The sequence below is a fragment of the Malaclemys terrapin genome, chromosome 1, assembly GCF_027887155.1.
Source record: "Malaclemys terrapin pileata isolate rMalTer1 chromosome 1, rMalTer1.hap1, whole genome shotgun sequence".
Classification (NCBI taxonomy): Eukaryota; Metazoa; Chordata; order Testudines; family Emydidae; genus Malaclemys; species Malaclemys terrapin.
In genome coordinates, this window is record NC_071505.1 from 239,437,986 (window position 1) to 239,453,644 (window position 15,659).

The 15,659-nt window shown below is 55.6% G+C and overlaps 1 protein-coding gene across 1 annotated transcript; it reads left to right on the plus strand.

Annotated features, from left to right (window-relative positions):
* The first annotated feature begins 296 nt into the window (after positions 1–296).
* LOC128837428 (uncharacterized) lies at positions 297–4,437 on the plus strand. Its single transcript, XM_054028660.1, has one exon. The coding sequence runs from the start codon at positions 508–510 to the stop codon at positions 4,435–4,437; it is 3,930 nt and encodes a 1,309-aa protein (XP_053884635.1). The 5' UTR covers positions 297–507.
* Positions 4,438–15,659: the final 11,222 nt, after the last annotated feature.

The following is a 15,659-nucleotide window of genomic DNA, read 5'->3' on the forward strand; positions in this document are numbered from 1 at the left end:
CAGCCTGAAGGAAGGTTCTGAGCCCCCTGGACTATTGTGTGCTGCCCCGCCCTGATTGAGGGCCGGGCCTGAACTCCTGACTTTACTGCTCAGCCTGAAGGAAGGTTCTGAGCGCCCTGGACTATTGGGGGTTGCCCTCCCCTGAATAAGGGCCTGGGACGTCCTGAGTTTGTCAGGGCGCAGCTCCGGATCCACGGAGCTGAGCGCCCGAACTACTGTTTATTGCCCCGCCCTGAGCTAGCGCGGGGGCTTGACTGACTTTGTAATCCCCAGCTCCGGCAGTGAGGACCGGAGCCCGGGCCTGAGTTACTGCCGGACCCTGACGGAGAGCAGGAGCTCATTGCAGAGGCCGTGTACCTTTGGCCTAGTCCCTGCCAGAGGGGCGGAACCCTGAGACCGATCCAGGCCGTGTAGTGAGGCGGCCTGGCCCCCGACGGCCCCTGAGAGGGCCCGACCCCCGCACCGGACGTTTACACGTGGCGCCCAACGTGGGGCCTCCTGCCTAGCATGTGGGCACGAGCCCTAGACACCGGTGAGAAGGGGGCAATGGGGGAGAGACCTCCCGCAAGGGAGGGGGATTTACCCCAGCTCCTGACCCGCATGACCGAGAGTCAGGAGCAACAACAGGCGGCCCCGGTGCGATACCAGCAGGAGTACCAGGCCGCCCACCTGCAGCAGCAGCAGCAACTCATAGAGCAGCTGGGGGCCCAACAACGGCAGCTGATCGCGGACCTGGTTACCCAACAGCAGGATTTCCAGCAGAAGTGTATCCAGCAGCTTGCCGCGGCCCTAGTCCGCCCGGGGGAACCCCTGTCCGGGGTCGCCCCAGGGGCCCCGCGACCCAGCCCCCCAGTACGGTTGACGAAGATGGGACCCGAGGATGACCCCGAGGCTTTCCTCGTGACCTTTGAGAGGGTGGCTATTGTGGCCGGCTGGGTCCCGGAGCAGTGGGCCACCATCCTGGCCCCCTACCTAACGGGGACTGCCCAGACGGTCTACCGAGGCCTGTCGGTAGAGGCGGCCAGGGACTACAACCTAGTGAAGGCCGCTATTCTGGACGCCCTGGACGTAAGCCCCGAGACCTACCGACGACGGTTCAGGGGCCTGGCCTACTCCCCGGGGGCCCGCCCGCGGATGGTGGCTCAGGAGCTACGAGAGACCTGTCGAAAGTGGCTACAACCTGAGCGCCGGACAGCGGAGGAACTGATGGAGCAGGTGGTTCTGGAGCAATTTACGCAGGTACTCCCGCCAAGGGGAAGATCCTGGGTCCTCCGCCACCGGCCGACGACGGTCTCTGCGGCCGTCACGTTAATGGAAGACTTCCTTGCGGCGGAGGTCCCGGCGGGGGCCGCTGGTCGGGCGGTCCCGGTTCGCACGGAGCACCCCAACCCAGAAAAGAGGGGGCCGCCCTCCCGGGCAGCCCCGAGTGCTCCCGCCCGTAGCATGGAGGGCCGGGCTCGGGTGGCCGCACCCTCCGGGAGGCTCACACGGACCCCGGCAGGCCCCGCCGGGGGATACCGTCGGACCCCCCCCGTGGATGACCCCGGGGCTCGGCCGCAGCTAGAGCGAGCCACGGTGGGACCCTGCTTCTCCTGCGGAAGGTATGGCCATTTGCAGCGGGAGTGCCCGGAACGGGGGTGTGCATTTGGCCAAGTCTATTCAGGAGAAGGCCGTGCCCGACGTCCACAGGGGACCAAGATCACCGTGCCCGTGGCTGTTGACGGCCGCCAAGCGATGGCCCTCCTCGACTCAGGCTGTGGCCAAACGCTGGTCTGCCAGGCCCTCGGCCCACCAGCGGACGACCACCTGGCGAAGATTCCCCTGCAGTGTATACACGGGGATGTGCGACGCTACCCCAGCACGCGGGCCCAACTAACCATCGATGGGGTCACCCGGCAGATGACGGTGGGGCTGGCGCCCCGGTTGGCATACCCGGTGATCCTGGGGCGGGACTGGCCCACCTTTAACGCCGTTTTACGCCGCCGGCTCGAGGGTAACCCGCAGGCCACGCCAGCGTTGGGAGGGGAGTCCCCGGGGACTGAGGACGACGAGATAGACAACCCCGTCCCCGCCAATCCCCCGGGGGGGCGAGAAGACCCTCCTCGGGGGGGGGACTCCTCGGCGCCCACAGATTTCTGCCGGGACCAACGGGCCGACCCCACCCTCAGACGGGCCTACGAACAGCTGGCCTCCGTAGACGGGACTATTCTTGACCCCCAGCGTGCGGCGCAGTGGCCGCATTTTGAGTTACGACAAGAACGCCTGTACCGCGTGGAGAAGGACCCCCGTACGGGGGACATCCGGACACAGCTTCTCGTGCCGCGGTGTCACCGCCGGGCGGTCATGAAACTGGCCCACGACGTCCCGGCGGCGGGGCACCTCGGGCATGACAAAACGCTGGCCAGGATTTTGGGGCGTTTCTTCTGGCCCGGGGTATATCAAGACGTAAAGGACTATTGCAAGTCATGTCCAGAGTGCCAGTTGGCCGCCCCTGCCCAGACCCCTAAGGCACCCTTGGTGCCGATGCCTCTTATGGAAACCCCCTTCGAACGCGTGGCCGTGGACCTGGTGGGGCCCCTCCCGAAGAGCAGCGCAGGGTTCCAATACATCTTAGTAATGATGGACTATGCCACCAGGTTCCCTGAAGCCGTTCCTCTCCGGAACATCTCGGCCCGCACCATTGCTATGGAACTGGTCAAGATCTTCGCCCGCGTCGGACTGCCCCGGGAGCTACTCACGGATCAAGGGACCAATTTTACATCCCGGCTGCTCAAGCAAGTCTGTGAGATCCTAGGGGTCAAGCAACTCCGCACCTCCATCTATCACCCCCAGACCGATGGACTAGTGGAAAGGTTCAACCGGACGCTGAAAGGGATGCTGCGTCGGTTTCCCCCGGAAGACCTTCGCCAGTGGGACCAGCTCCTTCCACCCTTGCTTCTGGCAATACGAGAGGTTCCCCAGGCATCGACTAAGTTCTCCCCTTTTGAATTGTTATATGGGCGACGACCCCGGGGCCTGCTGGATCTCATGAGGGAGACCTGGGAACAGGCTCCTTCCCCGGCCCAGGGTCTCCTGCAGTATGTGCTGCAACTACAGGAGCGTCTAAGGCAGGCGGGGGATCTGGCACGGGAAAATTTAAAAGCCGCCCAGGACACACAAGCCCAGACGTATAATCGAGGGGCACAGACTCGGGACTTCCAACCGGGTGACCGGGTATTACTCCTCCTCCCGTCCAGTGAGTCGAAGATCCTGGCCCGGTGGCAGGGGCCCTATGAGGTAGTCAGGAAAGTGGGCCCGGTCACGTATGAAATAAATCAGCCGGACCGGAGGAAGAAGAACCAACGCTACCACGTCAACCTCCTGAAGCCCTGGAAAGAGCGAGAAGGGCTGTTGATCAACCCCTACCCGCCCGAACCGGAACTGGGACCCCAGGTTCCCCTTTCCGGGGACACCGAGGAACCCCAGCTCGGGGAGAACTTAACCGAGGAACAGCTCCGCCAGACTCGGTGCCTCCTCCAAGCCTTCTCCCACACTTTCACGGACCAGCCGGGACACACCTCCCTCGTACACCATCGGATCCAAACAGAACCCGGGGTGGTGATACGGGGGACGACCCGGCCCCTGCCCTACCATAGGAGACAGGTCGTGGAGAAGGAGGTGCGGGCGATGTTGGATCTAGGGGTGATAGAGCCATCCCAGAGCGAGTGGCGTAGCCCCGTGGTGTTGGTGCCTAAACCCGACGGGTCACAGCGGTTCTGCATTGACTTCCGCCGCGTCAACGCCATCTCCAAATTTGATGCCTATCCCATGCCTCGGATAGATGAGCTGTTGGCCCGCCTGGGAGGGGCCCGCTACATCACCACCCTGGACCTGAGTAAGGGCTACTGGCAGATCCCCCTAGAGCCCGCCTCCCGTGAGAAGACTGCCTTTGCCACCCCCACAGGTCTCTATCAGTTCACCAGGATGCCCTTCGGCCTCCACGGGGCCCCGGCCACCTTTCAGCGCCTGATGGACCGCCTCCTCCAGCCCCATCAAGAATACGCGGCCGCGTATTTAGACGACGTTGTCATCTATAGTCCGCAATGGGAGACCCACCTGGAGAGAGTCGCAGCCGTCCTGAGATCCCTGCGGGAGGCCGGCTTAACCGCCAATCCAAAAAAATGCCGCATCGGCTGGCAAGAGACTAAGTACCTGGGGTATGCTATCGGGCATGGGCAGGTAAAACCCCTGATCGGGAAGGTCCAGGCAATTGCAAACTGCCCCCCCGCCAACCACAAAGCGCCAGGTGCGGCAATTCCTAGGCTTGGCCGGATATTATCGGCGGTTCATCCCCCAGTTCGCGGCAATCGCAGCCCCCGTAACGGGGCTCCTAACAAAGGACAGCCCACGGCAGGTGATCTGGACTACCGAGTGCGACAGGGCCTTTCGGACTCTTAAGAAGTGCCTCTGCAGCGAGCCGGTCTTGTATAGCCCCGATTTTAACCTGCCATTTGTCTTGCAGACAGACGCCTCGGAAGTGGGACTCGGGGCGGTCTTATCCCAAGACGTAGGGGGCGAGGAACATCCCGTCCTATACATTAGCCGGAAACTGTTCCCACGCGAAAAGAACTATGCGGTGGTCGAGAAAGAGGCCCTAGCCGTGAAGTGGGCTTGTGAAGCTCTCCGCTATTACATCCTGGGAGTCCCCTTCACCCTAGTCACCGACCACTCCGCCCTTCAGTGGTTAGGCCGCATGAAGGACCACAACATGCGGCTGCAACGATGGTACCTGGCGCTCCAGCCGTTTGCTTTCACGGTCCGCCATCGGGCTGGTAAGGAGCACGCAAACGCGGATTTCCTTTCCCGGTTGGGGGGTGTGGAATGGGCTGGCCCCGCTGCACGGGAACCAGCCTTGGGGGGGGGGTCGTGTAGTGAGGCGGCCTGGGCCCCGACGGCCCCTGAGGGAGAGGAGCCTGAATTGGCACCCAAGTGGGCGGAGCCACCGCCACCTGTTCCCGCCCCCCGGAAGTCAAGGGGCGGGACAGGAAGTATAAGAGCCAGGCCCCAGCCCTCAGTTAGAGCCCAGCAGCCGGAGAGGCCAGACGTGCCGGTGCGAGCTCCGGCGAGACCAAGGCTTCCCAGAGCCAGGTACCCGGACACGGACGGACCGAGCTGCCCCAGAGCCAGATACCCGGACACCGACCGACCGGACCTCCCCAGAGCCAGGTACCCCGACGCGGATTGGCCAAGCCTTCCCCAAGCAAGGTACCCCGAGGTAGACTGGCCACCCTTGCCCCGAGCACGGTACCCCGAGGAGGGGCCCGAGCGCCCCCCTGACCGGAGACCGGAGGAGCAACCCGACCCGGACGACCCTCTGCGAAGTGAGGAACCCATGGTGTGGGACCCCGTTGCCGAGCCCAGCGGGGAGCAGGTACAAATGGAGGAGGAAATGGAAATCAGCCCGGGGGTAGCTGACCCCAGTCTAGCTACAACAGAGAGCGAACCCATGTTGGTGTGTTGCGGTCAGGACCCCACCAACACAGCGGCAGACTGACTGCCGCTCTTAGGGCCCCGGGCTGGGACACAGTGGAGTGGGTGGGCCTGTGTCCCCCCTGCCACCCCACTTAACGGGTGGCAGTCTCCCCCTCCAGCCAGCGCTCTGGCACCGCCACTGAGCTATTGCTTGCTGCCCTGAACGAGTGCTTGTTGCCCCACCCTGACTGAGGGTCTGGGGCGTCCCGAGTTTGTCCGTGCTCAGCTCCTGATACCCAGACCTGAACCCGAACCCCTGAACTATTGTTTGTTGCCCCGCCCTGACTGAGGGCCTGGGCCTACTAACTTTGTCTGGGCTCAGCCTGAAGGAAGGTCCTGAGCCCCTGAACTATTGTTTGTTGCCCCGCCCTGACTGAGGGCCTGGGGCTACTAACCCTGCCTGGGCTCAGCCTGAAGGAAGGTCCTGAGCCCCTGGACTATTGTGTGCTGCCCCGCCCTGACTGAGGGCCGGGCCTGAACCCCTGACTTTACTGCTCAGCCTGAAGGAAGGTTCTGAGCCCCCTGGACTATTGTGTGCTGCCCCGCCCTGATTGAGGGCCGGGCCTGAACCCCTGACTTTACTGCTCAGCCTGAAGGAAGGTCCTGAGCCCCCTGGACTATTGTTTGTTGCCCCGCCCTGATTGAGGGCCGGGCCTGAACCCCTGACTTTACTGCTCAGCCTGAAGGAAGGTTCTGAGCCCCCTGGACTATTGTGTGCTGCCCCGCCCTGATTGAGGGCCGGGCCTGAACTCCTGACTTTACTGCTCAGCCTGAAGGAAGGTTCTGAGCGCCCTGGACTATTGGGGGTTGCCCTCCCCTGAATAAGGGCCTGGGACGTCCTGAGTTTGTCAGGGCGCAGCTCCGGATCCACGGAGCTGAGCGCCCGAACTACTGTTTATTGCCCCGCCCTGAGCTAGCGCGGGGGCTTGACTGACTTTGTAATCCCCAGCTCCGGCAGTGAGGACCGGAGCCCGGGCCTGAGTTACTGCCGGACCCTGACGGAGAGCAGGAGCTCATTGCAGAGGCCGTGTACCTTTGGCCTAGTCCCTGCCAGAGGGGCGGAACCCTGAGACCGATCCAGGCCGTGTAGTGAGGCGGCCTGGCCCCCGACGGCCCCTGAGAGGGCCCGACCCCCGCACCGGACGTTTACACTCCTTTTACCGTCTCTGAGGGTGTGGAAATGTTATCCCTACTCTGCAGACAGAGGACCAGAGACAGAAGGTCATGCAGGAAGCCTGTGGCAGAGCCAGGAATTGATTCAGTTTTTCCGAGTCCCAGTCCAGTGCTTTAATAAGACCCTCCTTCATGTCCACCAGAATTAGAAACGCTGATTTAACCCAACACCCTATTCAGGACTGCATTAAAAAGAACAAAGATAATACCTGGAAATATCTCTAATGTAGCAAGATATGGCACCTGGATTAATGTTACCAGTAGATTGTGCTTAATAGCAACCCAGATGATGACCACTTCCGGTTAATAGCAACATTTTGCTGGGAACCAATCCAGTCTCATTGACTGATCTGGATATTGGCACTGGGATGCCGCTTATTAGCAAACATTATTTTGGAAGAAAGATCCCAGTTGCAGGCAGGTTTGCGGAGCCGCAGTCCCAGAAGGGAGTGCTGCGATGGCCCTTCCCCAGTGGCAGCTCTGTGAACCTGCCTGTAGCTGGTGCTCAATCCGTCCTAGTGCTTCCTTCTGGGGATGCAGCCCTGCAAACCTGCTTGTGGTCAGGGATTGCACAGGAGGTACAGGGCTGTGGGCTTGGGGGGCAGGGCAATCGCAGGAAGAGGGCTGCAGCCCAGATTCCAGGACTACCCAGTACCTCTCCCTGCACACTCCCTGTGCCCTGCAAGGGGCCTGCACCTAGGGAAGGAAGTTCTGGGACATGCTAAGCCCCAGAGAATGCAGGGAGAGATACTGTGCAGATCCATGGGCCCCACTGCTGGCACTCCCTGTGGATAGCCCTGACATCCCCTCCCCACTGCTGCCCCGCCCACAAGCAGATTTGCAGGGTTGCAGCCAGGGAAGGCCATGTCCGCAGTGCTTCCTTCTCTGGATGCAACTCTGCAAACCTGCCTTTCACATGCTAGCAACTGCCGGATAACGGCAACTTTTGCTGGCAACTCAGGTCGGTTGCTAATAATGGAATCGACTGTAGTTCTAAACAACACAAGCTAAAATCTCCAAGGGAATGGTCCGAGGGAACGAGGATCAAAAGGTAACCCAGTCAATGTTACTCATTTGTTTGGCAGTGATCGCTTTCAGATACAAAAGTCTCTCAGGGAGGAGGAGCAGGCTGAGCTAAGGAATACTGTGGGCAAACATGATCAGAGAGAGTTTTCAGGGCTTTGCATCAGATCAGTCCTTCTTTGGGGAGTGGATGCGAAGGAATCAGTCAGGTTTGCTTTCAAGTCTGAGGAGAAAAAATAGAAGAAATCTATCCTACGAGCCAGATCTTCACTTGCCCTCCCTCAGAGGTCATTAACCTTCAGCTGCACATATGCAAGGTTCAAAGGGGAAGCACTGAACCAGGGGAATTCTTCTTCCTTTCTCTCCTCCCAGAGATTTATTAAACTAACATTTTATAATTCAAAATATTTGAACAAGTGGGTCCCCCTCTCGCGGAGCCCTACAGATGCCGTCCATGAAGCAGAAGAACAAAGCAGGAGAATTGTGCTAAGCACAACATGCCCCCACCAAAATACTTTGCCTCCTTTGCGTAATGACCTCTGAGCAGGGCAGGTGAAGACCTGAAGTTTATGACAGATTAGTTTGTTCTCTATTGGAACTGAAAGCAAACACTCCCGATTTGCCTTTAATGCTGGCTGACCTAAATCAAAGCTGCTGAGACCTCTGCCTGATAATGTTTACCAGATGTAGCAGTGCAGAGATGTCTCCACATTATCCCCCCTCAATATACTTTCAATTTGTTCTCTTGGAACTACTTTCATATTGAAAACTTAAGGGCCCAATGAAGTCCAAAAGTGTTTAACCTTTGCCTTCAATGAGAGAAAGGTTAGGCATCAAAATGCAAACTTAAATAACCACATTTCTGCAAAGCCGATACATTCAGACCACAGTTGCCAACTTTCACGTGGTAAATAAGCTCCCCGACTTTCACAAGAAGCCATAAATCAAGCTAATCCCATTGCAAAACAAGCCAATCTCTAAGAACCCCAACACTCTATGTGACTAGATACCCCCGGCATGTAGTCTGGGACTGTGGTGGGCCGGCTGTGCACCCCAACTCTCCAGCACCCTTGCCCCTGCTTGCCAGGAGCCGATCAAAAAAAAAAGAAGCAACAAGTTGCTACAAGCCAAACAAGCTACAAGCCAAAAATTAGCCAACAAGCAATTTACAAAGCCAATTAAGCCCAAAACAATCCCACTGTCTGTTTTTTTTCCTCGCAGGCTTGGCATGTCTGATTCAGACTCCTGTTTGATGTCACCTGAGTGAAAAGGTTCTAGCTAGAGTAAAAGGAAAAGCGAATCTGACTGATTTTTGCAGCACTGCACACTCAGTTTGCTTGCAGCTCTCTGCCTGCTGAAATTTAGTTTGCAATTTCAGGCATAGGAAAAAAAGAGTTCTGTGCAGCCCGCCGCTGTTGGCAAAAGGACAGAGCCAAGTGGAAGAAAAGAACAGCAGAAGCAGTAAATATTTTTGCTGACAGAAGCATCCGGAAGTGGAAAATGTCAACGGGGGGATTCTCACTGGCTGCTGCAGGCACGGGCAGGATTTGGAGGTGCTGGGCTCTAAGCAGCTCTTTCATGTGCAGTGGAAAGCAAAAGAGGGAAAGAAGTGGTTACAAGATCACCAGGCATTGAATAAAACAATGTAATTCAGACACTGCTTTGTAACCAGCAATTGCTTTCTTCAAGGGGCAGCAGAAAGCCCAATGGGGGCTGCAGCTCTGCGAGGAAGCCGTGGAGAGAATAATGAGAAAGCACACATGTTGGTACAGTGGGGTGATTGAAGTTTTGAGTCAGGAGAAAAGCAAACAAAGAGACATAAATGCCAGTTTCAAAGAAGCAATCTGTTATGCAAGCCTCAAGTGAGGCTATTGTGGAGAGGGGAAAAGAAGGAAGGGGGAAATATAAGCATTCATATTTCACAGAGCCAGCTGCCAACAGCAAATGAATACAAAAGCACTGTTACCCAATTGCTACAAATAATGGCAAAATCAGGCTTTTTAGCCAACAGGAGAAAGCTGTGTATTGCATAATTAGATACATTCTACTGTTGTTCCGGCTCTAGCTCTGTAAGCATACTCAGCACTCAAGGATAGGTGAATAATGCTAAATAGGATAAAATCCTTGCTTCCAAAGAACTTTCAACATCCTTGTCACGCACGTTTGTATACACACCCCAAGGACCCAGAAACATGCCAGTCAAGCCGGCATGTCCAGTACCGTAGGCTCACGGGAAGGCACTCTGCTAGGGAACAGTCACTCTTATTTCATAAATTGCTTTTAAAAAGCAGCATTGGGGGGGAAAAAAGCACTACACCATGTAACACTGTGTTAAAATTAGGTTGACGATTCGTTTAGCAGCCATAAGAGAGCAGGGAAGCAGCCTCCAGTGTACAAAGTCTAACACAGCCTGACACATAGCCCATTGTAACATACTTAGGTATTGGTGGGTCGATCTGCAGTGCTTGTAATTTGGCCTAGCTCGAAGTCACACACCCAGAGAGAAGGGACATCAAACAGAAGCACGCACGTGACTCAACCCAAACCTTCCTCTCCCATACTCTGTTTTTTTCTATGTTGTGCTAGGTTACTGATTATTATGACAGAAGTATTGTATTAGATCATTGGCTTGGTGGCAAGACAGACTTAGACAAGACATATAGCCAGTCAGGCTCAACTGCTTGTCTGTTCTTTTTAAAGAAGAAATATGTTAGAATAACGACATGTACAGAGGACAGAAACACAGCAGGGTCAGTGACCAACATAAGAGCGGCCATACAGGGTCAGACCAAAGGTCCATCTAGCCCAGTAAACTGTCTGCTGACAGTGACCAGTGCCAAGTGCCCCAGAGGGAATGAGCAGAACAGGAAATCATCAAGTGATCCATCCCCTGTCGCCCATTCCCAGCATCTTGCAAACAAGGGCTAGGGACGGGGTGGCGAGTTGTATGGTCTCCAGGAATATTCTGCGTTGTATGGGCCCAGCTCCACCAATGTTCAGTGCCGGTTCTCTCCCCTGGCCCTGCCTGCCACCCCTGCACACCTCCTTCAGAGCATCTCTCGGCCCCGCCTGCCACCCCTAGGTGATTTAAAAGGGCCCAGGGACCACCCCCGGCAGCGCAGCGGGGCTAAGGCATCTATCTGCCTGCTCGCTCTGTGCTGCTTCTGGAAATGGCCGGCACATCCCTGCGGCCCCGGGAGGGGAGGTCTTCGCATGCTGCCCCTGCCCCGAGCCAATGCCTGACTGGTGTGTGGGTTGCTTTTGGGAGCCAGCTCCGCCTGAGGTAAGCGCTGATGCCCTCACCCCCTCTTGCAACACAACCCCCTGCCCCAGCCCAGAGCCCACATCCCGTACCCAAATTCCCTCCCAGAGCTCACCCCCCGGCATCCTCTCCTGCACCCAAACTAGCTCCCAGAGCCCACACCCCTTCCCTCACCCAAATTCCCTCCCAGAGCTCACCCCCGGCATCCTCTCCTGCACCCAAACTAGCTCCCAGAGCCCACACCCCGTACCCAAATTCCCTCCCAGAGCTCACCCCCGGCACCCTCTCCTGCACCCAAACTAGCTCCCAGAGCCCACACCCCGTACCCAAATTCCCTCCCAGAGCTCACCCCCGGCACCCTCTCCTGCACCCAAACTAGCTCCCAGAGCCCACACCCCTTCCCTCACCCAAATTCCCTCCCAGAGCCTTAGGCAGGTGGGGGAAGGGGCGGAAGGACTTGAGACTTGGACCAATTCTGGGCACCACCAAAAATTATCCAAACCTGCTGCTAGTGGCTAGGGACACCATCCGTTTCCATCCTGGCTAATAGCCATTGATGGACCTTTTTTTAACCCGGTTACAGTTAAGTCTGTTTTTTCCCTCCTTACTACTGTGGGTTAAAAGTCAACCAGTCATACATATGTCTCCAAAGCTATGTGTCTGTCTGCTTCTTCCTTAGTGTGCCCCTGCTCTTTAGGACATCCAAAGGTCACCATCCATGTTTGTTGTCCTTGTTCAGGATGAAATGACAACTACTCAGGGGCAGAGGTTCTTGTTCCCTTACTTACACCAATAAATGTACAATTCACACTTACCAATGGAATTGATCATCTGGTCTGTACCAGCTCACTGGAGTAGGTGTGCCATTGCTGGACTCACTGAAATATGTCGTGTTTAATCTGTTCCTTGGCACCTGCCCCAGTTAAGTCCCAACATAGGCAGAATGCCCTGCCAGTTTCTCTCACGTGGAATCATGTACAAATGAAGAGCTTCCATGTCCCGCCATTACCAAACAGCTCCTTTTGACTGCATGTTAATTTCAAGCTCAAGTGAAAATTACTTTTCGCTTTTAAAAACCCTTCATGAAAATGCATCAGCCAACCCCATGGCTTCTCTCTCTCTTTCTCCCTCCGCCCTCACGTCCCTTTCCTCGGCTATCTCTGGCCACTGCACTGTCCTTGCAAATAATTTGTTCACAGAACAGCCTTTTCCTCTGCAGCTCCTCTACTTTGGCACGGGGCTAGTTGTCAGTCAGGATTGTTGTCACTGTATGATCTAGTCCCTAGCAAGGCTAGCATGGTGTGCTGCGCCTGGCCTCCTTGGTCTCTTCATTGCTACAAGCAAGGAGTAAACCATGACAGGTCTGTATCTGTTGCAGTGTAGGCTCCCCAGTGTCCTGGAAGGGTGGAGTCAATTGGGGGGGAAGGAGGGGGAATGGAGTCAAGGCCCTGCCCATGCCCTGCCTCTTCCTGCCCATCTGTGTGAGTAGGGGATGTAGCTCCTGGAGCCAATAATAGCACAGGGAAAGAGAAAATAATTCTGAAATTGTCTTACCTAAACTTATACTGCATTGTGGGATACCAGTGGTATGACAGACACTACATAAAATACAGCTTCTTTCTGCGGCGCTAGCGCGTCGGTTGTGTGGTCACATCTGGGGAGACAGCCTGGCAAGTGGTTCGAGCCTGGCACTGGGAATCAGGGCTCTTGTTTTCCAGTTCCAGCTTTGTTCCTTGCCCAGTGAATGGCCTTGCACGGGTGGAGATTGACACTTCTGTGATGTTGACCACGCTTCTACTTACCTGCAGCAGACGGATATTAGTACTTTCTGTGTGAGGCTTACATCACTAATGGGCCCTCATACGATTTCATCCCCAAATACTCCCAGAGACTGAATGGGGAGGAGGCTGCTTGTATACCAACTGTGCCTACGTGGACTATGGAAAACTGTCAACATTTTAAACAGTCATTTTCAATTTCAGTGTTTTTTCTTGGGCCTGTTTGCAGGGGAGGGGGCTAATTAGGAAAACGTGGTAAGGGCCTAGCAGCAGCCAGCCAGTCTAGAATATGGTGGAGCGAGTTGTCTCTCTCTGTTTTAGGAGACAGCCTGTTTTGTCTCTCTCTGTTTCTGGGTTCTTGTGGGTTACCATTCTGAATTCTAAGAAACAAATTAGTGTTACATTGCAACCTTCCAGGAAGAGTATTTGTTTTTATCTACTGTCTCTGTTTGTATGCAGTGAATATATAACCTTTGTGCTCTCTGCATGCTGAGGAAGGGCTCTCTGCCCAGGATCACAAAGGGCAGCAATAGGACCGGGGTGGCTCTATTTATTTTGTAAAAAGCAACAGTGAGTCCTGTGGCACCTTTAAGACTAGCAGATGTATTGGAGCATAAGCTTTCGTGGGTGAATACCCACTTCATCAGACGCATGTCTATTTATTTTGCCGCCCCAAGCACGGCAGTCAGGCGGCTTTCGGTGGCGCGCCTGCGGGAGGTCCGCTGGTAACGCAGATTCGGCGGCATGCCTGTGGGAGATCCGCTGGTCCCACGGCTTCGGCGTACCTGCCACCAAATTGCCGCCGAAGCCACGGGACTGGCGAACCTCCCACAGGCATGCCGCCGAAGGCTCCCTGACTGCTGTCCCCACAACGGCCGGCAGGCCGCCCCCCACGGCTTGCCACCCCAGGCATGCGCTTGGTGTGCTGGTGCCTGGAGCCGCCCCTGAACAGGATGGCCCAGTGGCCTGAACACATTGTACTAATGGTGTGGAAGGGCTGTGGCTTCTACTTAAGCCTTTGGCTTGAATTGCAGCCATGGGATGGCCATGCTGTAGCCCTGAGCCCAACCAGGGGTTCAGATGGATTTTACTTTCCCAATGCACCAGAACTTCATCTGCAAAGAGTCAGGTTACTCAGGCTATATGGATATTAAATGGCTCTCCTCCGAGAGTTTACAAAGTGCTTGGAGATCCTTGGATGAGAGGCTATGGAAATGCCAGGTATTGTTCATTTGAATATTTTCTCTTTTCATTGTATTCCTTGCACTTTCTGTTAAACTGAGCTCAGAGTACAGTAACACGAGCTACTCCTAACCAAGTAAATGATGAAAGTCAGAGCTGTGTGTGTGCCCCTCTGTTAATTAGCCAGACATCTGCTTTAACAGGTATTATTTAAAGGAACCAATGAGTTTATCCCTGAAAAAGTCTCCTATCAAAGGGAAATTCAGTCATAGGAGGATTTTATTTTCTTGGGCAGTTCCCCAGCCATATGCTGTTGGTCATTTATTTTTAATGTAATATCTTCTCATGTTCACACTACCTTAGTGGAATTGAGGTAGGACAAGAAAGGAGGAGGGGACACCACATCTCTCTTGCTTCCTAGACTCCCTAATAGATTTTTCTTTAGAAGTCCTCTTAGAATGAAAACCTGTCATTCTCTTTCATTCTGTTGTGCTTCACAAGCACAGTCCTGCTCCCCAGCACGTTGGTATGCGATGCACAGCTGCAGGCCAGCTTTTTTGCTGATGTGGCCAGTGTCATGGGGATCCTGTGCAAAACACCAAATCAGATGCTCATTTCTTGGCCCCATTTGCCTGCCTCTGCCCTCCCCAGCTCCCTCTTTTCAGTTCAGGAAAATCATTTTAGTAGACGCATTCCAAATAGTCCCATAAACGAACAGTAATTGTGATAGGTGTCTGTTATGGGTAAAATGCATCATATTTACCATAAAAAGTCAGTAGGTTGTCATTGCTATCTTCTCCCTGCAGTGTATTGTTCTCACCTAGCAGCTGTTTTAGAGGCTTGTCGAGACAGTGTAACATTTGCTTTAGAGGAAAAGAAAAACCTTGTAAAAATGGCCTGGGTCAGGGGAGATATGGGGAAATCTGTAACTTCCTTTTGCTTTGGACATGCTTGTTCAAGTCAAAGAATGTTCCTGTGATTCCATGGACAAAGTAAAGCAGGTTAGTTAGTCTACAGTTCATTTTTTCCCACAGGTTTCCTTGTTTTTGCTGTACATGGTGTTTTTCCTGCCTGTTCCTGGACAGTAGTGGTAAGTTCTCCTGAAACTGCAGTTATCCTTTGTCCAAACTGTTCACAGGAAGTTCAGCGTGCTTCTGTTTTCACTTAGCTCCAGAGGTTAGGGTACCATATTTTGAGTGTCCAAAAGGAGGACACTCCACGGGGCCCGGTCCCGCCCCCTGCCCCGCCCATGCCTCCCACCCCAACTCCACCCCTTCCCCAAAGTCCCCGCCCCAACTCCGCCCCCTCCCCTGCTTCCCGCGAACATTTGATTCGCGGGAAGCCTGAAGCGGGTAAGGGAGGGATGGGGGAAGGAGGCGCGGCCCAGTCTGGCCCCCCGGCGTCTCCAGCCTGGGTCGGCTCGGGCCCTGGGGTGCCGGCCCCGGCCCGGCCCCCGGCCCTCAGCACCACCGGCCCGGCCCCCAGCACCGCCGGCCCGGCTCCCGGCCCCCGGCCCTCAGCACCACCGGCCTGGCCCCCGGCTCAGCACTGCCGGCCCCGCATGTCCCGATTTTCCTGGACATGTCCGGCTTTTTGGGATTTCCCCCCAGACGGGGATTTGAAGCCTAAAAATCCGGACATGTCCGGGAAAATCCGGACGTATGGTAACCCTACCAGAGGTGTTGTAACAGAGCACTTTTTGGAAGTATGGTTCGGTCACGTCTAAAATC

What these genes read in the sequence shown, in the direction of transcription:
- LOC128837428 (XM_054028660.1), top strand. Translation starts at nt 508, where the DNA reads ATGTGGGCACGAGCCCTAGACACCGGTGAGAAGGGGGCAATGGGGGAG.